The sequence below is a fragment of the Myripristis murdjan genome, chromosome 17 (genome assembly GCF_902150065.1).
Source record: "Myripristis murdjan chromosome 17, fMyrMur1.1, whole genome shotgun sequence".
In the NCBI taxonomy this organism is placed as follows: Eukaryota; Metazoa; Chordata; class Actinopteri; order Holocentriformes; family Holocentridae; genus Myripristis; species Myripristis murdjan.
This window is the reverse complement of record NC_043996.1, coordinates 34,577,374-34,602,043: the sequence shown is the minus strand read 5'-3', so window position 1 is coordinate 34,602,043 and position 24,670 is coordinate 34,577,374. Positions and strand designations below refer to the sequence as shown.

The 24,670-nt window shown below is 43.1% G+C and overlaps 2 protein-coding genes across 2 annotated transcripts; both read right to left on the bottom strand.

Annotated features, from left to right (window-relative positions):
• Positions 1 to 454: 454 nt before the first annotated feature.
• On the bottom strand, positions 455 to 10,125 carry LOC115375409 (tripartite motif-containing protein 55-like). The gene is made up of 7 exons (XM_030074800.1): positions 10,023 to 10,125; positions 9,533 to 9,788; positions 8,245 to 8,417; positions 7,057 to 7,234; positions 5,241 to 5,336; positions 4,578 to 4,811; positions 455 to 502 (listed from the first exon to the last, which is right to left on the bottom strand). The coding sequence occupies exons 2-7, from the start codon at positions 9,689 to 9,691 to the stop codon at positions 455 to 457; spliced, it is 888 nt and encodes a 295-aa protein (XP_029930660.1). The 5' UTR covers positions 9,692 to 9,788; positions 10,023 to 10,125.
• A 2,048-nt stretch (positions 10,126 to 12,173) lies between these two features.
• LOC115375408 (NLR family CARD domain-containing protein 3-like) lies at positions 12,174 to 23,599 on the bottom strand. The gene is made up of 9 exons (XM_030074798.1): positions 23,532 to 23,599; positions 22,557 to 22,685; positions 21,230 to 21,471; positions 18,633 to 20,415; positions 18,334 to 18,507; positions 15,620 to 15,793; positions 15,269 to 15,442; positions 15,051 to 15,097; positions 12,174 to 12,999 (listed from the first exon to the last, which is right to left on the bottom strand). Exons 1-9 carry the CDS (start codon positions 23,597 to 23,599, stop codon positions 12,467 to 12,469), a joined length of 3,324 nt encoding a protein of 1,107 aa, XP_029930658.1. The 3' UTR covers positions 12,174 to 12,466.
• Between the last annotated feature and the right edge of the window lie 1,071 nt (positions 23,600 to 24,670).

Below are 24,670 nucleotides of genomic sequence, written 5' to 3'. Positions count from 1 at the left end.
CTGCAGACTTTTCTCTGGTTTTCTGTGCTGATTCAGGAGGAACATCTGTGGGATTGTTTCCTTTTCAGGTTTTAGACAGTTATGCACTGCTATCATCAATGTGTTTGGAGAAAAAGAACCATTTTTAACATGGAAACCCTACATTAACATTGCAGAATGGGTGGACTGGCACTGGACGGACGGATGGACTGTTGGCACGCACACACATACACACACACCCCTTTTCTCACTCTCTCACTCTCTCTCTCTCTCTCTCTCTCTCTCTCTCTCTCACACACACACACACACACACACACACACACACATATAACAACTGAACTCTGAACTCTGCAGAGTAATCCTCACCTGCCATACAGGTGCAGTTCAGTCAGGATGGAGTTTCTGCTTTGTTTCTGATCAGCTGAGCCTCGTGCATGGCGCTCGTGTGTCCTTGTCTTTGGCTGAGGAGGATTTCTCACTTCAACACACCAAACTCAGAGTCTGTATTCTGGTATCTGTCGGTCTGTATGTGACCACAGAAAACAGAATCATACACATCGTAGCTTCTCTCTGGTGTACACGCTCGGTTTCTCCACATATATATCTGTCCTCTGAATATTGGGCCGTTTGCTGACGTCGTCTTCCCGCTCACAGAGTGTAGGGATCTGGAAGCCGGCTGTCATTTGATAAATTAAGTTTGTTGGTGTAGCATTGATGGATAAAGCCCTCGTGTAGCTTAACAAGGGCTGTGTCTGAAATCACTCCCTATATAGTGCACTATGTAGTGATTAGGCCATTTTGTAGGGGCGTCCGAATGTTTAGTGATTATTAATGTTCACTATATAGTCCACTGGATGTATCCCACAATCCACTGCGAAATGTAGTGGACATCCGATGGTCACTAACCGCTCACTAACCAGGCAATATATCAATCAAACTTTATTTATATAGCGTCAAATCACAACAGAAGTTATCTCATGACGCTTTACAGGTAGAGCAGGTAAAGACCATGCTCTACAAATTATAGTAGAAAAAAGAAACAAGAAACCCAACAGATTCCCTCCTGAGCATGCTCTTGGCGACAGTGGCAAGGTAAAACTCCCCTTTAACGGGGAGGAACCCTCAGGTAGAACCAGATTCAGGAAGAACCCTCAGGTAGAACCAGACTCAGGGCGGGCGGTCATCTATCTCTACCGGTTGGGTGGGGAGGGGAGAGAGAGAGAGACAAAGAGACAGAGACAGGGAGATAAGGACAAACTGGGACAAACTGGGACAAACTGGGACAAACTGGGACAGCAGACAACAGCAGAAACATCAGGGTACCTGAACAGGTAATCCAGATGGAAGTGACACGCAGCATCCAGCCTTCTCGTCTGCAGCTGGATGACCTTCCAGGATGAGCAGGACAGTTTGACCTGCACAAGAACAAAAGGCACAACGAAAGCAAAGGGGCAAAGTGCCATCATGCATTGGGCAAAGTCCCATCATGCATTGCGGAGAAGCAGTTGCAAAGGAAAAATGATGAACAGTGAGAAATTCATGTTGGGAGGCATTTCTTCAGCTTTAAACACTGACATGAAAGCTCGTCTGTTTGTTTCCCCTTTGTGTGCGCGAGACTAATTCGTGAAAAAGTTATTAATAAAAACGGTCCAACGCAGAGACCCGTTTATTATATAGGATACACCAACAAGACAGATCAAAGTGCTCGTAATGTAAAGATGGAAGCTTTGGTGACAACATACAACATACAAGGCAGATTTATGATTTAAATGGGACGGACAAACAGAACTCTATTTGTCGACTTTTATAAGGCATTTGATACAGTCAGTCACCAGTTTATGTTTAAAGTCATCGAAAGTTTTGGCTTTGGATTTAGATTTCTGAGGGCAGTAAAAACACTTCTTAAAGGAAGTAACAGCTCCATTAAGGTAACAAATGGTACAACGCCCAGATTTAATATCAGTCGTGGAATTAGACAAGGATGCCCACTAAGTCCATTTTTGTTTTTGCTGGTCACACAGGTCATGGCAACACATATTAAAGAAGCAACTTTCAGGGTATAAGGGCGTTAGGTAGGGAATTCAAATTAGCTCAATTAGCAGATGACACAACAATTTTTCCGTCCAATCAAAATGAACTTGACACAGCTGTGCACTGCATCAAGGAATTTTCTGAGGTCTCTTGTTTGACAATGAACCTTAGCAAATCTGTTCTGTTTCCCCTGAAGCACTGTGATCTGGTAGAACTGAGTGAGATTCCCATAAAACAAACTGTGACATACCTCGGTGTAGTACTTGACAAAAATGAAGACAGGCGCTCGGTGGCAAACATTGAGCCAATAACTCAACAAATAGAAAGAAAATTCAATATGTGGTTAATGAGGGATCTGTCCTTAAAGGGCCCGACGCTGCTATCTAAAGCCAAAGGAATATGAAGAGCTGTATATTTGTCTTTAGCACTAGGAATGCCTGCTGCAGTCTCCAAGAAACTGGATCAGATATTATTCAACTTTATCTGGAAGAACAGGAGTCATTACCTAAAAAAACATATTCTGTGTAACGCCAAGAGGGATGGAGGCTTGGACGTTTTAACTTTTGAAACACTGAACAGCTCTTTTAAGATTAATTGGTTCATTAATTTAAGCAGATCAAAGAACAACTTCTGGAACTCGTTTTCCACACATATATTTAATTCATTAGGCAGAATACAGTTTTTATTGAAGTGTAACTATAAAGTTGAAAAGCTTCCTGTCAACTCTCAAACTTTCACAAACAAGCTCTGCTGGCATGGAAACTGATTTATAAGCACAACTTCTCACCAACCAGCTACTACATATGGAATAATGAAGACATCCTTTACAAAAAAAAATAAATAAATAAATCACTGCTTTATAAGGATTGGATGGAGCATGGAATTTTATTAGTTAATCAACTTCTTAATGACCAAGGTCTTTTACTTTCTTATGAAGAATTTTTGTTGAAATTTCAGTTGCCAGTTACTCCGAAGAGTTATGCTGTGATTTTTGATGCACTACCACAGGGGGCGCTGCAGCTTCTGAAGGGGACTGAAAGAAACACTGCTGTTACAGGAAATTACAAATGTGAGATTTTTGTTGGTGAAGTAGACATTACCAAGAAATCCTGCTCTAATAGATATTTGAGAAGTTGCTTACACTCTACAACTTTGACCACAGGACAAATTTACTGGTCTGCTCGATTTGGAGAGAATACAGTTTTTTTCAGTTGCTTACACACAAAACCTTTATATATCACACTATTTCTAAACTCTTTCACTCAAACCTCACAACTTCACCTTAAATCAACAAAACCATAAACTAATTCTCAGCCTTGACACAGTTTTCAATTTAGCTATTCACTTTTTGCAAATCAGTGCACACAATTCTCTAGCTAACACACAAAAATCTATCAGGAAGTAACTTGATTTCCCATTTCAAACACAACCAATCAAAATGCCACACTTATTCATCAGTGCCTCAGACTCTGTCCTCACATGTGGAAACAATAATTGCTTTACTGAACACCAACCAATCACTCCTTGACATAGGTCTATAAAGAGGTTAAAGGTCAAACTATCTGCCTTGAACAATGGATAACATGCAGAGAGAGCCAGGGGAGTCAGAGGAAGACGCAGGTTCGTGGAGGACGCTTTGGAAGAGTGACGGGTCGTTCACGAACAAACCGGCTCTCCTGATTGGGAGCCGTTTTTTTTTTTTTTTTTTTTTTTTTTCCAGGAGCCGATTGGTTATTTTTTCTGCAAAAGCCGCACGTGATTGGTCAAGATGTGGGGTACCGTCTGTCTTCACCCCAAACTGGCAGTTACACACACACACACACACACACACACTCCTCCTTATATGCTGTACAATGCTGCATCCACAACAGCAACTGATTTATTCAGAAAATTAAATATTTTTGTTTCCATTATAGCTTGTGTTGATTTCTTTTTGCATGCTACTGTATTTTCACTCTTATATGGCAATATATCAAGAAAATCCATAGAAACAAAAGAGCTTTAGATTTAGAGTAACAGTGTGTAAATGATATACACAAGTATGTGACACAAGTATGTGACACTTTTTGTGATGTGAGACAAATGCTTGCTTTTGAGATGTGTTTACAATATTTTGAATACTGTGTTTCATTTTGCAGTAGATAGGGCGCTTTTTGCATTTTGTGTTAGCAGTAGTTGGATTTGTGTGTAAAGTTTTGAGAAAAAGACACAGAGCTTTGAAAATGTGTGTAAGCAATTGAAAAAAAACTGTATTACTTTCACAATTATTTCTGAAAGTATGAGGTGTTTTTTTTTTCCTGGCGTAAGGTTACTGTGTGGACGTTTCCCTCAGACACTAACCTGCCGGATCTACTTTCCAATTCAAACAGGAAAATAACAAGAAATTAGAGGATTAATTTCCTAGAAAAATGGGAACTGGGACTCGTTGTTGTTTATATTGTGATAATCTTCTTTGTTGGTGTTGGTTTCTGCACTAAAAGTGGGATTTTATTTGTTATTTGACAGGGAAGCAGGCGACTCAGCGCTACACCTGAGCGCTGCAGCGTTAAGCCCCAACCCCTCCTCACCTGCAGGAGGACGGCCATCTCGGACTCGTCCATGGTCTGGATGCCGCTCTCCAGCACCTTGGCCATGCTCTCCAGGTGGTCGCTGTACTTCCTCCTCAGGCTGCGGATGTAGTGCAGCTTCTCGTCCTGCTCGGCGTTGATCCGCAGCGTCATCTCGCCCTTCTTCTCCTCCAGGACGGCGTACAGGTGGTCGAACGTCTCGCACACCTTCGACTTCTGCCTGCGCCCGTTCTCCTGCCAGCCAATCACAGTTTTTTTTCTAATGTTCAGTTATCACTATTATTATTATTATTATTATTATTATTATTATTATTATTATTTTGGTAATTTGCCTATCAATTTTTTTTTCCAGAAAATGCACTTGATATCTTGCAAAGACATTGGAAAAAGGCAGCGAGTAAAGTAACAAGAAATAACCTGACAATTAGCAACAAATTATTTTGAAAAGTCACAAGGAAACTATTTTCATAAAAATTAAAATGATGTTTTAAAGAACAGTTTTTTTTTTTTTTTTTTAAATGAAATTGAACCAGTTTTCATTTTGCTGAGGACCCCCTGAGGGTCCCTGGACCCCACATTGAACACCACTGGCTTCAGGTACACACACAGCGGTCTCATCACACAGGAGCGCTGGAAACGTGGTGGACTGTCCCTTTAACTCACGTCGATGGCTCTGCAGGTCTCCTCCAGCTGTGTGATGATCGCCTGAACCCGCTCGTTATTCCCAACCAGCATGGAGATGCAGTCAGTCAGCTCGCCCTGCACACACACACACACACACACACACACACACACACATTAAACCAAGCAGTGACAGGGGTGTTTCTTGTCATGTCGTGTTAACGCCGGTGTTTCGTGTTTCTGTGAGAACCTGCAGCGAGCCCACAGTTTTTATTTTTATTTTGTTTTTAATTTCAGTTTCCACTTCAGTCGAGTTTTAGTTTTAGTAAAATGTGTTTTCACAGCTGGTTGTAGTTTTAGTAAAATGTGTTTTCACAGCTGGTTGTAGTTTTAGTTTTAGTAAAATGTGTTTTCACAGCTGGTTGTAGTTTTAGTATAAAGTGTTTTCACCGCTGGTTGTAGTTTTAGTAAAATGTGTTTTCCCAGCTGGTTGTAGTTTTCGTAAAATGTGTTTTCACAGCTGGTTGTAGTTTTAGTAAAATGTGTTTTCCCAGCTGGTTGTAGTTTTAGTAAAATGTGTTTTCCCAGCTGGTTTTAGTTTTAGTAAAATGTGTTTTCACAGCTGGTTGTAGTTTTAGTTTTAGTAAAATGTGTTTTCACAGCTGGTTGTAGTTTTAGTAAAATGTGTTTTCACAGCTGGTTGTAGTTTTAGTTTTATTAAAATGTGTTTTCACAGCTGGTTGCAGTTTTAGTAAAATGTGTTTTCACAGCTGGTTGTAGTTTCAGTAAAATGTGTTTTCACAGCTGGTTGTAGTTTCAGTAAAATGTGTTTTCACAGCTGGTTGTAGTTTTAGTTTTAGTAAAATGTGTTTTCCCAGCTGGTTGTAGTTTTAGTTTTAGTAAAATGTGTTTTCCCAGCTGGTTGTAGTTTCAGTAAAATGTGTTTTCCCAGCTGGTTGTAGTTTTAGTAAAATGTGTTTTCCCAGCTGGTTGTAGTTTTAGTAAAATGTGTTTTCACAGCTGGTTGTATTTGTAGTTTCAGTAAAATGTGTTTTCACAGCTGGTTGTATTTGTAGTTTCAGTAAAATGTGTTTTCACAGCTGGTTGTATTTGTAGTTTCAGTAAAATGTGTTTTCACAGCTGGTTGTAGTTTTAGTTTTAGTAAAATGTGTTTTCACAGCTGGTTGTATTTGTAGTTTCAGTAAAATGTGTTTTCCCAGCTGGTTGTAGTTTTAGTTTTAGTAAAATGTGTTTTCCCAGCTGGTTGTAGTTTTAGTAAAATGTGTTTTCCCAGCTGGTTGTAGTTTCAGTAAAATGTGTTTTCACAGCTGGTTGTAGTTGTAGTTTTAGTAAAATGTGTTTTCTCAGCTGGTTGTAGTTGTAGTTTCAGTAAAATGTGTTTTCCCAGCTGGTTGTAGTTTTAGTTTTAGTAAAATGTGTTTTCCCAGCTGGTTGTAGTTTTAGTAAAATGTGTTTTCCCAGCTGGTTGTAGTTTCAGTAAAATGTGTTTTCACAGCTGGTTGTAGTTTTAGTTTTAGTAAAATGTGTTTTCCCAGCTGGTTGTAGTTTTAGTAAAATGTGTTTTCCCAGCTGGTTGTAGTTTCAGTAAAATGTGTTTTCACAGCTGGTTGTAGTTGTAGTTTTAGTAAAATGTGTTTTCTCAGCTGGTTGTAGTTGTAGTTTTAGTAAAATGTGTTTTCCCAGCTGGTTGTAGTTTTCGTAAAATGTGTTTTCACAGCTGGTTGTAGTTTTAGTTTTAGTAAAATGTGTTTTCCCAGCTGGTTGTAGTTTTAGTTTTAGTAAAATGTGTTTTCCCAGCTGGTTGCAGTTTTAGCAGCAGAGGCCGGTTGGTTCCTACCTTCTGTTTCTGGAAGACGTTGTTGAGCGGTGCGACCTCGCAGTCCTTGTGGGCGCCGAACACCTTGCAGAGCGAGCAGGTGGGCACGCCGCAGCTCACGCAGTAGATGTTGATCCGCTCGTCCTCGTGCTCCTCGCACGTCGGCTGCTCGCACAGCGGCTCCGGGGCCAGCTTGCTGCTGCCAGGGGCCACACACACACACACACACACACACACACACACACACACACACAGGTAAAAGGGCAGCCTGCAGTTCAGTGCTCTTTCCAGCGGGGGGCAGCACTGAGTGTCAGTCAGTGGGGCTAAAGGCTCTAAACTGATCAGTCCATTTGATCCAGATATTGATCAGTGACTGGACTCTTCCTGTCATTGTGTGTGTGTGTGTGTGTGTGTATGTGTGTGTGTGTGTGTGTGTGTGTGTGTGTGTGTGTGTGTGTGTGTGTGTGAGGACAGACCTCCTCAAATATAAAATGCTTGTTGTTTTATTTTGTCTCTTCTGGCTGCAGGCTGTCAGACAAAAAGTTTTATAATCTGGACATCAGGATTAGATTATCAGATTATTAGATTATTAAATGATTAAATGATGAAAATGATTGGGTGTAAATATGAAACATCTGCCTGGTCATTAAGAGGATCCAGACTGTAGAAGAAACCAGATCCATGTGTGTGATTATTTTACTTTAGTTATTCATTTTCCCTTCATGTCGTTAATCTGGTTTTTATGACGTGGCGCAAAAACCAATTAAGTTACTAATCTGTCATTTTTTATGAAATGTTCACACACGAGGGGCGCCACTGTTCATATGACCAAATATGAGCCCAGGAAACCTTTACTGGAGTTTAGTTTACTTTATTTGGTTTTATTGATCTGGAGGGAACATTGGCTCTGGTGTTTATTCTGTTTATTTACCTGGAGGAAAACTACAGTACAGGATAAGTGCAGTGTTTAATCTATTTATTGTTTTTATTTGATGTATTATTTTTCTGTATTAGGATTAGAATTAGGATTAGGGTTTAAATGGAACTCGGCTCGCGGTGCAAATGAAAAACCACCTCAGCCTGTTTTTATTTATTTCAGGAAAAATACAAACACAAAATCTCTGGGGTCGCTCAAACTTCACAGCTTTTTAATTTTTTAAATAATAATTTTTCTGTGTGTGTGTGTGTGTGTGTGTGTGTGTGTGTCACCTGCTGCTGCCCTGCTTGTACATGTCGATGATGTTCTCCACCAGCAGGTTCCTCTGCAGGCCGTAGACGCCGTGGCGGTCCAGGACGACCTCGTGGCGGCAGGACGGGCAGCGGAAGCGGCCGCCCGACGTCACGGTGCCGCCGCTCCGGCTCGTCAGGTACGGGTTGGACGCCTGGCCCGGGATTAGGATTACAGGATTAGGAAAATCTGAAATCACCCAAGATGATCATCTCACTTTCAGTCGTTTTTGGGTTTTTTTTGTGTTGCTGCATCGAGTCGCTCAGTCTCATCTTCAGGATTAAAACAAGGTTTAAAATAATCTGCCAGGGGGATGAGATAATCTGAGATAATCCCACTTGTTTCCAACGCAGTAAATCTAAATGTGTTGAAACAGGCAGGATGAGGCAGATCAGCCACCAGGATCAAGAAAATGACATTTGATTCAAGAAAACTCTGGAAACAAGTGGGATTATAGGAAACAAAGATTGGAAAAAAGTGGGATTATCTCACATTATCTCATCTCACTGGCAGTTTTTTTTTTTTTTTAATGTGATGGATGTAGGACGAGGTGAGACTAACAGAGCTGTTAAAATGCAGCGAGGACAAACGGCGTCAAATCTGAAGTGAATTCTGCTTTCTCTGAGACTGGAATTACAGATTTATTTAATCCAGAAGGAACTGAAACTCAGATTTATTACAAAGACCTCACTGCTGCTGCTTCCACAAACATCAAACACAGCATGTGCAGTTATTAACACATTTAATTATGCAAAACAACAGTGGATTAACGTTTTAATCTCTGAAGCTCACAGAACCTGGACTGGAGCTAGAAAAGGTTAATCCCACCCAGGAGCTTTAAATCTAAGACTTCTTTACCTCAGGACTGACACTAATCTCAAACCTGGACATCAGACTATTTAAATCCAGATTAAAATCCAGACTGATGTCGATCCATGACCCAGAGAGTGAATTCAGAGTTAATCCAGTTTAGTCTGGGACTGTAGGCTTAATCCCTGTCCGGGAACAAACACACATTCAGATGAACACTGACACACTGACAGGCTTTATTAAGAATGTGACTCACACACACACACACACACACACACACACACACACACACACACACATACAGACACACATTAAAGACAGTTGTGTGTGTATACTAAGTAAGTGAGTCGTGTTTTAATCCAGTGTGGTTAATCCCTGTGTGCGAGGCAGCGTGTGGAGTCGTGTGTGTGTGTGTGTGTGTGTGTGTGTGTGTGTGTGTGTGTGTGTGTGTGTGTGCACCTGGAAGACGTCGTTGGCACACTTCCTGCACAGGTTGTGCTGGCAGGGCAGGATCACCACCGGCTTGCTGAACATCTCCAGGCAGATGGGGCAGATCAGCTGCTTCTCCAGGCTCTCCATGGCGCTGTCGGACGTCCGCTCCCCGCGGGACACACTCATGGCCCGGCGGCGCGGCGCTGCTTCTGCCTGAGGCGCTCACACACTCACACTGACACACACACACTCACACTGACACACTCACACTCACACACACACACTGACACACACACACTCACACACACACACACACAGACACACACCAACTGCAGCCGGCCGTCTGTTTTTAGAAAGAGCCTCACATGCCCGTATATGTCAAATATCAGGAGGTGTGTGTGTGTGAGTGTGTGTGAGTGTGGAAGGCAGGGGGAGGGGTGTCTGTGTGTGTGTGTGGAGGTAGTATTACAGTGTGTGTGTGTGTGTGTGACAGAGAGAGAAAATAACACACACACACATGTCAGCAGGGTCTGGTTTCTCTCCTGTGACTCGGCACGAGGCCTCGGCGTCCCGGTGAAACAGCACTTTGACCGCCGCACTTCCTGGACCGTGATGCGTTTCCTGTGCACGCAGGAAGTCGGGGCGGGACGTGACAGATCAGTAGATAGAGAGATAAAACTTGATTCATCCCCGAAGGGAAAGTCAAATACAAGGCAAAAACGCAAAATCTTACCAAGATTATTTGTCTTATTTCTAGTCAAAATATCTCATTACACTTAAAATAAGACATGATCACCTCAGAAGTAACTTGTTTTTAGACAATTGTCTCTTGTTTCAAGTGAAAGTTCACTTGAAACAAATGAAATTTGCTTGTTTCATTGGCAAAATTTGCCAGTGGAAAAAGTGAAAATTTACTTGAAACAAATGAAAATTAGTTTGAAACAAGAAACAAATTTTGCCAATGAAACAATAAAATTTTCACTTGAAACAAGTGAAAATTGTCTAAAAAAAGTTACTTCTGAGGTGATCATGTCTTATTTTAAGTGTAATGAGGTAGTTGAAATAGAAATAAGACATTTTTGACTTGAAATAAGACAAAAAAACATTTTACAGTGTATCCAGTCGCTCATTCAGGACAAGAGGTACTGAGATCGACACTCGATGAAATAAGTGCAAAATACAAAGTTCACATTAAAATTGGCCACTCTGTCGTCCAGTCCAGTTGTGGCAGAGGGGATGTGTGTGATGTGTGTGATGTGTGTGATGTGTGTGATGTGTGTGTGATGTGTGTGATGTGTGTGTGATGTGTGTGATGTGTGTGTGATGTGTGTGTGATGTGTGTGATGTGTGTGTGATGTGTGTGATGTGTGTGTGATGTGTGTGATGTGTGTGTGATGTGTGTGATGTGTGTGTGTGATGTGTGTGATGTGTGTGTGATGTGTGTGATGTGTGTGTGATGTGTGTGATGTGTGTGTGATGTGTGTGTGATGTGTGTGATGTGTGTGATGTGTGTGTGATGTGTGTGATGTGTGTGTGATGTGTGTGTGATGTGTGTGATGTGTGTGTGATGTGTGTGATGTGTGTGTGATGTGTGTGATGTGTGTGATGTGTGTGTGATGTGTGTGATGTGTGTGTGATGTGTGTGATGTGTGTGTGATGTGTGTGATGTGTGTGTGATGTGTGTGTGATGTGTGTGATGTGTGTGTGATGTGTGTGATGTGTGTGTGATGTGTGTGATGTGTGTGTGATGTGTGTGATGTGTGTGTGATGTGTGTGATGTGTGTGTGATGTGTGTGATGTGTGTGTGATGTGTGTGTGATGTGTGTGATGTGTGTGATGTGTGTGATGTGTGTGATGTGTGTGATGTGTGTGATGTGTGTGATGTGTGTGTGATGTGTGTGATGTGTGTGATGTGTGTGATGTGTGTGATGTGTGTGTGATGTGTGTGATGTGTGTGTGATGTGTGTGTGATGTGTGTGATGTGTGTGTGATGTGTGTGTGATGTGTGTGATGTGTGTAATGTGTGTGATGTGTGTGATGTGTGTGTGATGTGTGTGATGTGTGTGATGTGTGTGATGTGTGTGTGATGTGTGTGATGTGTGTGATGTGTGTGATGTGTGTGTGATGTGTGTGATGTGTGTGTGATGTGTGTGATGTGTGTGATGTGTGTGTGATGTGTGTAATGTGTGTAATGTGTGTGATGTGTGTGATGTGTGTGTGATGTGTGTGATGTGTGTGATGTGTGTGTGATGTGTGTGATGTGTGTGATGTGTGTGTAATCACTAGTCATCAGTCATCAATCTTGAATCTGTTTGCTTTCAGTTTCGGCTCCTCAGCGAGAGACAGACAGAGAGAAGCTCCTTGTTTATTGTCCCATACTCAGAAGTTGATTAAATAAATATTAAATAACAGCAGAAGACAATAAAATACATGATAGATAGATAGATAGATAGATAGATAGATAGATAGATAGATAGATAGATAGACAGATAGATGGATAGATGTTTCATTATTTTATTCATAGAAATTCATTTTAAAACAGAATGTGTCACTTTTTTCTTTTATTGAATTAAATTTAGATCAATAACATGAAATTCACATTTTACAAACATTTTTCATCTGAAAAAATTCAGTAAATATCCATAAATATACAATGAACAACAAATAAAATGCAGGGAAAAGAAAAATAAACTTCAGGGAGTAAATGTGAAATATCAAAGTGATCTGATGATTTTTGCCAATTTGTGATTTCAAAAATGATCTTTGAGGAAAGTGTTGAATAACTTTATTGACACTCCCATCGTGACAGAACGAGCAGCGTGTTATGAATCTCTCTGTGGCGGCAACTCGTCATGAACATCGACGCTGCTAAAGTTCTTAAAATGAAGTGAGCTGATTGGATGTTGCCAGGCAGGTTAACTGTGTGATGTCAGAAGAGTTTCTGCACACAGGAGGAGACTCTCACTTCATCTGACACAGAGACACTGAGCAACCAGGTGACCAAACCCCAAAGGCCGGGTACAGAGGCTGGCTGAATGTGGAGGTGAAGGTGTGGAGGTGGATCAGTGTGTCAGAGGAGACGCTGTAGAAGGACAGAGAGCCAGCAGGCCAGTCCAGATACACTGCCACTCTGTGAGGGGAGGGGGGGGCAGGGATGACTGTTCTGATGTTGTTGTGTCTGACATAGAAACTTCCATCAGAGCAGATCAGACTCCAGGAGTTTTTGTTTCCTCCAAACCAGCTGTCATCACCGTCTCCTCTCCTGCTGATTCCTCTGTAAGTCACTGAGATATAAACGTCTCCTTCCCACTCGACCTCCCAGTAACAGCGACCAGTCAGACCATCTCTACACAGGATCTGCCACAAGCAGTCAAACCTCTCTGGGTGATCAGGATATGGCTGCACCTCTGTCACTGCTGTCACCTTCCTGTTGTCCTCAGACAGGACGAGGTGTCTGTTTGCTGTGTTTGTGTCCAGTTTGACTTCACAGGAATCTGATGGAGAGAACAAGACACAAAACACCAGCAGGTTGTTATCTAACACACCTGTTGTCTTTATTATCTGTTGCTTTATTAACAGGTTCAAGTCAGTCGTTGAACACGTTCATGATGCCAGAGCTGTTTATATGGAAAGCAAAAGGTTTTTATGGGAAATCATTTTTTGTCTTTTTATCCCTGTTTTGTCATGAATTTAATTTCAGTTGTTTTAATTCTGCACTTTGTAGCTTTGTTTGAAAAATGCTAAATAATTACAATAATAATTAAAGCTGCAAGCAGCGTTGGACGGGCCCTCGCACCCGTGCCCCCCTTCACACACACACACACACACACACACTCTCTCACACACACACACACACACTCACACACACACACACACACACACACACACACACACACACACACACACAGACACACACACACACACACACACACACACACACACACACACTCACACACACACACACACACACAGACACACACACACACACACACACACACACACACACACTCACATATACACACACACTCACACACACACACACACACACACACACACACACACACACTCACATATACACACACACACAAACATACGCACATGCAGGCACACACACACACACACACACACACAAACACACACACACACACACACACAGACACACACACACAGACACACACACACACACACTCACACACACACACACACACAGACACACACACACACACACAGACACACACACACACACACACACACACACACACACACACACACACACACACACTCACACACACACTCACACACACACTCACACACACACACACACACACTCACACACACACACACACACTCACATATACACACACACACACTCACACACACACATGCTTGCTCAGGCACACACACACACACACACACACACACACACACACACAAAGTTCTGGCCCTGTTGCTAGCGGTGCTCCTCCAGCAGGTGGCGCCCTTAGCATGTCCTAGTGTGTGCTTGACATGACCTGTCACTCCTTTTAAGGGGGATGTGCATTGGGGGATGTGCCAGCAGGCAGAGAGCAGAGCAAACCAGAGTCCCATCTGTTAAACAGCTCTTCACCGTGGCCACACACTTTTTCCGATCCACACCATGATATATAGTTTTGTAGGAATTGTGGTCCTCTTTCCATCGGCAGAGGTTTGAAAGCTGTCAGACTTTTACTTTAGTCAGCAGGGGCCTAATTAGCCCCTAGCATTCTGTGCTATTCCCACCAGGGTCCATGCGAAAAACTGGAGGTGCTGGTTGTGGACACTCTGACTTTGAGGGCTTCTGAAATCCAAACGGTTTGGAATTATAATGAACCTTGAAGAACTTTTGTTAAGCACTGTGTTCTTATTGTTGTTTTGTTATTATAATTATTATCATTATTATTACAGTTTAGTAGCAGACACATAACAGAACTGTGGTCATAATTCATGATAATTTTCCTGTCATTGGTTGTGATGTTCAACATGTTCAGTTCTGTTTTGGGCCTTTCTGTGTTACTCGCTCACTTTAAGAGCTGAGTGTGTTGCCATAGTAACGGCTAACTCCTGGTGGCGGTGTAAAAGCAGTGTGTGGTGCGTGTTACGGCTCCATGTTACTGAGCAGCAACACGTGTTAGCACTGCAACAAACAACACGCCAGTTGGCCAAGTCAAGCAGAGAAGTTGTCTGCCTCTGTTTCCCCACAACATCCACGCTGGAAACACACAACTTCCACATGTGAGACATTTCAGCACAGAGATGGACACCACGCAGTCAGGATGATACAAGCATGGACATTTTTACTTTGTGGACGTCAGCTGTGATCAAATGAATAAAAATCAACTGATCAAAATGAAACAGCCAAATGAGGATCAGGGAATAAAGACGCTGTTTGTTCTCGAGCAGCAACTAAATGATTTTGGTTCAACATTAAAAGCAGCTGAGAACAAGCAGCAGAAGCTGCAGCTGCAGCGTCTAAACAGCTGAATGTTTGCTGCTTTGTGTTCAGGAGTCAAACTAAATCCACACTTACACTTCCTCAGGCCTGGTTTCAACCTCTGCTCTCCACCATGGTCCACCCTGGAGGAAGAAACAGAGTCAGAGCAGCAGATTCTCTTTGAGGATGGAAACATGGGCAGTAAATAACCTTCCCTATGAAGGATTTAGCAGAGCACCTCACTCATATCCACCATTCAACATGAAACAATATTCCTCAGGCCTCTAGAAGACATTGTGTGTGTCTCTCCATACCTGAGAGCCTCCAGTCTCCAGGTTGGATCCTCCAGTCCAGCAGAGAGCAGCTTCACTCCTGAGTCTCCTGGATGATTGTAGCTCAGGTCCAGCTCTCTCAGATGGGAGGGGTTGGAGCTCAGAGCTGAGGCCAGAGAAGCACAGCCTTCCTGTGTGAGCAGACAGCCTGACAGCCTGCACATGGACACACCAAACACAACAACACAGTCTGATACACATACATGTTGGATTATTTCAGCAGCTCACTAATCTGAAATTAGCTGGTTCATTCAGACAAATATTCAAATGTGTGATGGGCTTTGTGTTTTCATTTAGTCCAGTTTGAAAGCTCTTGAGTTCTCTGATCCTGACCTGAGAGCCTCCAGTCTGCAGTGTGGACTCTCCAGTCCAGCAGAGAGACGCTTCACTCCTGAATCCAGCAGCTGGTTGGTACTCAGGTCCAGCTCTCTCAGACTAGAGGACTGGGAGCTGAGAACTGAGGCCAGAGCTGCACAGCTTCTCTCTGACAGATCACACACACTCAGCCTGGATGGACATTAAAACAGAAGAAAATGTCATAGTTGTCAGTTTTCCTGGGACTCTGCCGTCATGTTGCTCATAGTGATAATAATCTTTCTTCATGACAGCCTGATCTAAAAGCAAGCTGACAGTGAGCTCTGCATGCTGCTGTAGCTCACTGAGCTGAATGCAGCTCTAACAACACCAGGGACACTGGTTTGATTCTCACTGCGTCCCTCATGCTGAAAATATAGACACACATTGTACTGTGAGGTGGCTTGGATACATAAATCAATGGAAAGCATTTGAATTTGAATATAAACTTTTTTTCTCGATAAATAAAGAACCACTCAGAAAATCAGTGGCTTTTAACAATTTTGACAATAACCATGCATGCTGACTCTGAAGTCCTGATATACAGTCAGGTCCATAAGTATTTGGACAGAGACACAATATTCATAATGTTGTCCTTGTACACACCACAGTGGATCTGAAATGGAGTCATCAAGACGTGACTGAAGTGCAGACTTTCAGCTTTAATTTAAGGGGTTGAACAAAAATAAAGAATTAACCTTTTAGGAATTACAGCCACTTTTATTCACTGTCACCTCATTTTCATGGCAAGGTGTGACTTTTCCCTCATTATTCCATGACGAATTAAGAAAATAAAAGGTCTGGAGTTCATTCAAAGTGTTTGTGTTTTCATTTGGTAGCTGTTGATCAGAACCCTCAACATGCGATCTAAAGAGGTGCAGGTGCAGGTGAAGGAGGCCATCATGAGGCTCAAAAAGCAAAATAAAACCTATCAGAACAACTTTAGGAGGAGCCAAATCAACGGTAACACTTTATAATGAGTACACACTAGTAAGCAGTAGTTAAGCATTAATAAATATTGAATTCCACATATATAACACATGAACACTCATTAGTATGTGGTTCATAATCAGTTATGAATGTTTTACTCATCATTTATAAGCACAGTAGTTATGGAACAGTAAACACTGAATTCATCATTTATAAAGCATGTTTCTGATGTAAATACTCATTAGTATGTGGTTTATAATCACAGTTATAAATGTTTTATTCATCATTTATAAGCTCATCTATATAAATGATGGAATCAGCATTTATAAATTAAGAATTACATCACTTACCCACCAGGTATTTAGGATTTGTCAGTGGTTTGTAAGATCATTTAGAAAGCTTATGGAAATAATGAAGTCTATTTAGATGTACATGTCTGCATGCTCCACTATTCAGACACGTACTAATGGTTAGTGAGTGTGTAAGTAGATGTTTTATAAAACCTCACAAATTCCATTTCCAATAGATGGCTTATAAACTGTTATTAATGCAGAAATTCATGAATTCAGGCAGTTGCAAAGCACTTACTACTCGTCAATTAAGCATTTCGTGTGAGCTCATCTAAAGTGGGGACTATCTATGCCTTATAAAGCATTTACAAATGTGATTTAAAGGCTGGCAATGCCTCAAAACTCACAGAAGTTCCAGACCAAGGAGAGACACAACACAGGGACAGAGAACATATTGCATTTATATTTATTGCAACTTCCCAACATATTGTAACTGTACAACTGAAAAAAAGATAAGCATGGCTGGATAAAAACACCAACAGTGGAAGTTTAAGTACATGTACAGCAAATTTTGCAACGTATCAAAGTTTGCAATCCCGCTCTCAGCACGTCATCAACGTCATCTGCCAACGACATGGCAGACGGCAACACTTTACGTACAGGTGTAGCAGTCAGACTGGAGAGATGGAGACGGAGGGCTCTGAAGGGAATCGACGGGTCCGGCGGATGCGGGCTCAAGAGAAAGCCGGTGTGGAGACGGATATATCAGAGTCAACTTAACTACCTTAGTCACCTGTAATACACCTGTATGGCACCTATAATACATCTTTATGTCTTTTATTGTTTTATTTGCATCTTCTGTTTTATTTCAAAGCCTTTTCCTTTTTTTAATTCCACCCTGTGATTCTTTTAATGTTTTATTTTTATTTAATGCGTTAATTGACTGTTTTTATTGTTTTGAATTGTGTCTCGTTGCTTTTAATGTCTCTGTAAAGCACTTTGAATTACCTTGTGTTGAACTGTGCTATACAAATAAACTTGCCTTGCCTCTGAAAATGGGGTGACAGTGTATAAAACTGGCTGTAATTCCAAAACACTTGGAGGAAAAAAAGAAATACTGGGTCTGACCTGAGAGCCTCCAGTCTCCAGGTTGGATCCTCCAGTCCAGCAGAGAGCAGCTTCACTCCTGAGTCTCCTGGATGATTGTAGCTCAGGTCCAGCTCTCTCAGATGGGAGGGGTTGGAGCTCAGAGCTGAGGCCAGAGAAGCACAGCCTTCCTGTGTGAGCAGACAGCCTGACAGCCTGCACATGGACACACCAAACACAACAACACAGTCTGATACACATACATGTTGGATTATTTCAGCAACACAATAATCTGAAATTAGCTGGGTTCATTCAGACAAATATTCAAATGTGCTTTGTGTTTTCATTTAGTCCAGTTTGAAAGCTCTTGAGTTCTCTGATCCTGACCTGAGAGCCTCCAGTCTGCAGTGTGGACTCTCCAGTCCAGCAGAGAGACGCTTCACTCCTGAATCCTGCAGCTGGTTGTTACTCAGGTCCAGCTCTCTCAGACTAGAGGACTGGGAGCTGAGAACTGAGGCCAGAGCTGCACAGCTTCTCTCTGACAGATTACAGCCACTCAGCCTGAGGAGGAATTAGTGAAGAACAAGGTAAATCTGAAAATATCAGCTTTTTTTCTTATGTAATAAAATCACCTATAGTTCACCAAAGTTAAAATATTGAATATATCCAATTCTAAATGAACCTACACAGATTTCCTGGAGGCTTTGACCACTGGCAGCAGCCTCAGAAGAGCCTCCTCTGAAACAGAGTATTTCTTCAGGTCAAACACCTCCAGATCTTCTTCTGATGTCAGTAAGATGAAGCCCAGAGCTGACCACTGAGCAGGGGACAGTTTTTCTCTGGAGAGACTTCCTGAACTCAGGTACCACTGTATCTGCTCCACTAGAGAACGGTCATTCAGCTCATTCAGACAGTGGAACAGGTTGATGCTTCTCTCTGGAGACTCATTCTCCTGGATCTTCTCCTTAATGAACTCAACTGTTCCCTGATTGGTCTGTGAGCTACTTCCTGTCTGTGTCAGCAGGCCTCGTAGGAGAGTCTGATTGGTCGGCAGTGAAAGACCCAGGAGGAAGCGCAGGAACAAGTCCAGGTGTCCATTTGGACTCTGTAAGGCCTTGTCCACAGCACTCTGGAGGAGGTGTAGTTCAGATTTCTCGGAGGAGGTTGACTGTTCTTCTGACAGCAGATTGACTCCAGAGTTGATGAAGGTCACAAAGACATGAAGAGCAGCCAGAAACTCCTGAAGGCTCAGATGGACGAAGCAGAAAACCTTGTCCTGGTACAGCCCACGCTCCTCTTTAAAGATCTGTGTGAACACTCCTGAGTACACTGAGGCTGCTCTGATATCAATGCCACACTCTGCCAGGTCTGCTTCATAGAAGATCAGGTTGCCTTTCTCCAGCTGCTCAAAAGCCAGTTTTCCCAGAGACAGGATCATCTTCCTGGTCTCTGGAGTCCAGTGTGGATCTGTCCCAGCTCTCCCATGAAACTTGAGGTTCTGCACTTTGGACTGAACCACCAGGAAGTGGATGTACATCTCAGTCAGGGTCTTGGGCAGGTCTCCTCCCTCACTGGTTTTCAACACCTCCTCCAGAACTGTAGCAGTGATCCAGCAGAAGACTGGGATGTGGCACATGATGTGGAGGCTTCGTGACGTCTTGATGTGGGAGATGATTCTGCTGGCCTGCTCCTCATCTCTGAATCTCTTCCTGAAGTATTCCTCCTTCTGTGGGTCAGTGAAGCCTCTCACCTCTGTCACCATGCCAACGCACTCAGAAGGGATCTGATTGGCTGCTGCGGGTCGTGTGGTTATCCAGAGGCGAGCAGAGGGAAGCAGGTTCCCCTTGATGAGGTTTGTCAGCAGAACGTCCACTGAGGTGGACTCTGTAACATCAGTCAGGATCTGGTTGTTGTTGAAGTCCAGAGGAAGTCGACACTCATCCAGACCGTCAAAGATCAACACAACCTGGAACTGCTCAAACCTGCTGATTCCTGCTTCTTTGGTCTCAGTGAAGAAGTGATGAAGAAGTTCCACCAAGCTCAACTTTTTCCCTCTCAGCAGATTCAGCTCTCTGAAAGTGAATGGAAATGTGAAGTGGACATGCTGGTTGGCTTTGTGTTCAGCCCAGTCCAGAGTGAACTTCTGTGTTAAGACTGTTTTCCCAATGCCAGCCACTCCCTTTGTCATCACTGCTCTGATTGGTCCATCTCTTCCAGGTAAAGGTTTAAAGATGTCCTCACATGTGATTGGTGTTTCTGGTGTGTCTGGTTTCCTGGATGCTGTTTCAATCCATCTGACCTCATGTTCCTCATTGAGCTCTCCACTCCCTCCCTCTGTGATGTACAGCTCTGTGTAGATCTGATTCAGAAGTGTTGGGTTTCCTGCTTTAGCAATCCCCTCAAACACACACTCACACTTCTTCTTCAGCTTAGATCTGAGTTCACGTTGGCACGCTGCAGTCGCAGTTTCTGAATGAACAAACAAACAAAAACATCAACAAAACGATGTTGTATTACATATGAGAAATGTGAATATTTCCTGGTAAATGGACCTATTGGTCCTGTTCGACTGTCAGAACGTAGAGAGGTGTTCCGAGACCTGAAGGCCGTTTTACGAGTTCTGCAATCGTTTCTATGGCAACAACATGGTTCCAGGTTAAAGTTCCTGGATGCTGATTTGGGCCCTGCTCCAGGAACTTTTAGGAGGAGCTAAAACGGCTGTCCATCCTGATTGGTCGAGGAGTTGCCATGACAACACCTCTGTAAACATGAGCTATCAGAGGACGACAACACAAAGCAGCCGCCGCCAAACAACAGACTGCAGGAACAAACGAAGAGCTGCACGTCCCGATCAGGATTTGGGGAGAATAAAGTTCCCAGTTGAACAAACAACACAGCGCTGCCTCAGCCGGAGCGCCGCTGTCCCGGGGAAGCCGGCGGGACGAGACGGGAAAACAGGAAGCTGCTTTTCACCGGCAGGCAGGAGGAGGACGAGCCGCCCCCTGCTGGCCGGGAGGAAAACTCAGAGGCTGAAATAATCTGTCATCAAGCAACAGCCTGACGCATCACAGCTGCTTTGATCTGATTGGCTGTTTCACTCGGCTGGTAACTGACATTTTTCGGTAACGAGTGGGAGTTTGTGAGAAATGAGGAAGAGAATTTAAAAGTTTCTCAGAGTTTAGGAGAGCTGGACGTCGAGTGCACAACCAAAGAAGAAAAATCATGAAGCAAAAAGACTAAAACTAAGATTTTTTTATTTAAATTTAAAAAGTTTTTTCCTTACTGCTCCACAGACGCTCAGCCAGCTCCTCCTGCTTCATCCTCCTCAGGAAGTGCAGTGTGATCTGCAGAAAAAACTCCCTGCTCCTCCCCTGCTCTTCCTCCTCATCCTCCCTCTGCCTCTCTAAGCATTCTGGGTAATCTGGCCTCAGAGACCTCTGCAGGTTTTTCAGCTCCTTCTTCACAAAGGTGACCATGTTCTTCTCCAGCAGCTGGAACATAAAAATAAAAGAATTAAACTTCCATCTTAAATTTTGGACACAAAACACAAAATCAAATGCAGGTCAAAGAGCCTGAGGCTGGGCTGCACCAACGAGGATTCATTTTTAAACCCAGTTACATCACGGTTTGCACCGACCTTTAACTATGATCTGGTTTTAACTTTAATTTACACTTGAGGGGCTTTAACTTTGAAAATATCTGCATTTTGGAGCAAAATGATGGAGTTGTTCAAAGACAGAGACAGACTGTCCTGTCAGTCAGAAAGTCTCTTTTTTCTAATGATTGTGTTTTCTTTTCTCTTGCAGGATTTGTCCGCCCTGCTGCATTTCTTCAGCCCAACCTGTTTCTCAGAAGAGGAGGAGAAGTTTGAACGTCTGTGGAGCCACGATGAGCAGCTCACTGCTTGTTAGCGAGCCACAGCAAACTGGTTCCCCTGTCAGAGGAAACAGACAAACTGCTTTCTCTCTTTCTGCTTCCTGGCTTCTGACAGCATGTGAGTCCGTCTGCTTTTAGTCCTCAACCTTCATGTGATCACTTGTTCCTCTGTTTTCCCAGTGAGCATCTTCACTGAACTGTCATCCACTGAGGAAAGTTGAAATCTGTAAACTTGAACCAACTGAATCAGGATCAGTTTTGAATTGAGCAGCAGAGCTCTGCTTCCTTTGAAATCTGATCTGCTCTTTTTAAAGCGGGCTTTGCTAAACTCCCAGGACTCAAAATGACGTTTTTCCCTCAGTGTCCGGAAGCTGTCCCGAATTCTGCCTTCAGCTGTCCCAGACTGAACAACCACTGTCCAAAATTAAAGCTCTTTTTTCATTGTACACAGTACATATGGTTTAATAACTTTATTTCAGTAAGTCATCACTTTACTGACTCACTCTGGTCCAACATGGACGTTCTGCTTGTTCACTGCACTGAGATCTGAATAAAAACATGAAATCAGCCGAGGTGTTTGGCCACAGTCACTTTTCTATATTCTGTTGCTGACTGGCTGAGTGACTGTTTTTTCTGTATTTCTGACTGCTGGATCAATAAATGCATCACAAACTGCAGTGCAAATGCAAACCTGTCTCTGATTGGTGGACGCCGATGGAAATGTACACACACACTGTCTTTCAGCATCTGTCCTCTTCTTGTGCTGCTGCTTTGCCACTTTTTCCTGCCTTCTCTGCATCACAGAGTGGAACCTCTGGGCCGTGGACGGAGGTGCACAGCTGCCCGTGTGAAGCGGCTGATTTCTGCAAACAGCCCGTGTTGGAGATCCAACATGGAGGCATTTTGCATTCAGCCTTGTGAGCGTATTCTTGTCTAAAGCAGCGAGTTCTGCAGGCAGCTCAGCTCACATCAGATATTTTACAAAGCCAAGTGGCAGCGAGCCGATGGAAGAAAAGCTGAGCGCTGTAGAAGCAGTGAGAGACACCAGCTTTTAATCCCTGTGGACAGAGTGACTGACACAAACCATGTGGACACAGCCTCCCAGTGACGCTCTGCCTTCATCACCAGTAGGCACACTGACACATTTCACTTCTTTTACAATCATTTCATTTGTGACGGTGAGTTTCTCTGCTGTCCCAGACACTGTAGATTTGTGTCCCCGCTGCTGTTTTTATCGTCCCCAGGACAACGGGACATCCTTCATTTCCAACGCTGACTCTGACTGGAGCTAATCTCAGATTAAATGAATCCTTGTTGCTGTAATCCAGCCTGAAAGATGTGAAGAGAGCAGCACGGAGACGATTCAGAGCAGAATGGCTGTTTTTCAGTCGCTATGTTGTTGGACATTTCCACACCTTAAATATGGAGGTCAGGTCTGTTTGATGCTGCTGGGCAGACTGAGCACTGGGAACCTCTGAGCTCTGCTGCTGGACTCTGTGGAGGACACACACACACACACACACACACACACACACACACACACACACACACACACACACACACACACACACACACACACACAGTTATTGACTGTGATGTTTTGAAAGAGGAAACTCAGTCAACAGAGTCTGAAGGATCAAACCAATTCTGGATCTCATGAATCTGATGACAGAAAAACATCTGATTCATCATCAATTTGAAATAATTACCCATCATCCTCAGAGAGACGGCTGTCTCTGAACCCAATAAAACGTCCCATAGAGCGGTCACTCTTCATGGACACACAGCTGGGCTCAGGTCCAGGTCCAGGGGAGTCTGGTCTCTCCTGCTGGATCCTGATAGAAACATCATGAACACACTGAAGGGATCTGCTTTACTTTCTTAGTGACACACTAAGAAAATAATAATTTATTTTCAGAAACATTAAAACATAGAAATAAAATATGATGTAAGCACACACAGAGCTTCTCCTGTGAATAATGCTGCTGTGCTGATTTGCCTGCTGAGCTCTGAGATGGAGAACAGTCATGGACAGTCAGAGATCCTCATCTCACCTCTTAGCTTTGGTCTGGCTGTCATGTTCCCCAGACAGAGAGCTTTCAGAGGCAGGGAGCCCCTTCATTCTTCTCCCAAATGGCTCCATAGCCGAGCCGACACCTTGACACAAACACAGCGGCTCATTCAGGACAACAAGCTTTCCATGAGTCACATGGAAGTCAGCAGATATGAAACTATGGATTTGGGAAATGTCTGTGCAAGATCTGTTGATGTAATAATAAAATAAGGTGTTACATTTTTATTTTTATAATAATAACCCTTGTTCTTCTTCTTCTCATTATAATTCTCATCATTATTTTACCTTTAAACTGTTGATTTTGAAGGGAGAGGAGCAGCAGGAGAGACAAATGGCGTGCGGCCCCTGTTTGCTGTGCGCCGCTGTCACTTCCTCATTTAGTGTCAAAGTAAGGAATTAACACTGATGTTGACATTATAACACAATGGCTAAGATGTTTTGGCACTACAGATATCCTGATGCCTGTGGACGGTGGTGTGTGTCTGTGTGTGATTCAAGTCTTCCATGTAATGTGTGTGTGAGCCTCCTTTCCATTCCTGTGGTGGGCAAACAGGTGAGCAGTGTGAGTGTGAAAGGTGTGTGAGCCTGGTTTCATACTGAACACAGGGGGAACAGGATGTGACAGTCATACTCCAAGCTGTCAGGATGCACTGTCCCCGCTGGAATGGAGGAGGATTTAACACAAAGACAAACCTCAACATTTGGGAGGATTTTGCTCTTTGAGCCTTTCTCAGCAAATTCTGCTGCAAGTTGTTGGAAATAAGACAGAAAAAC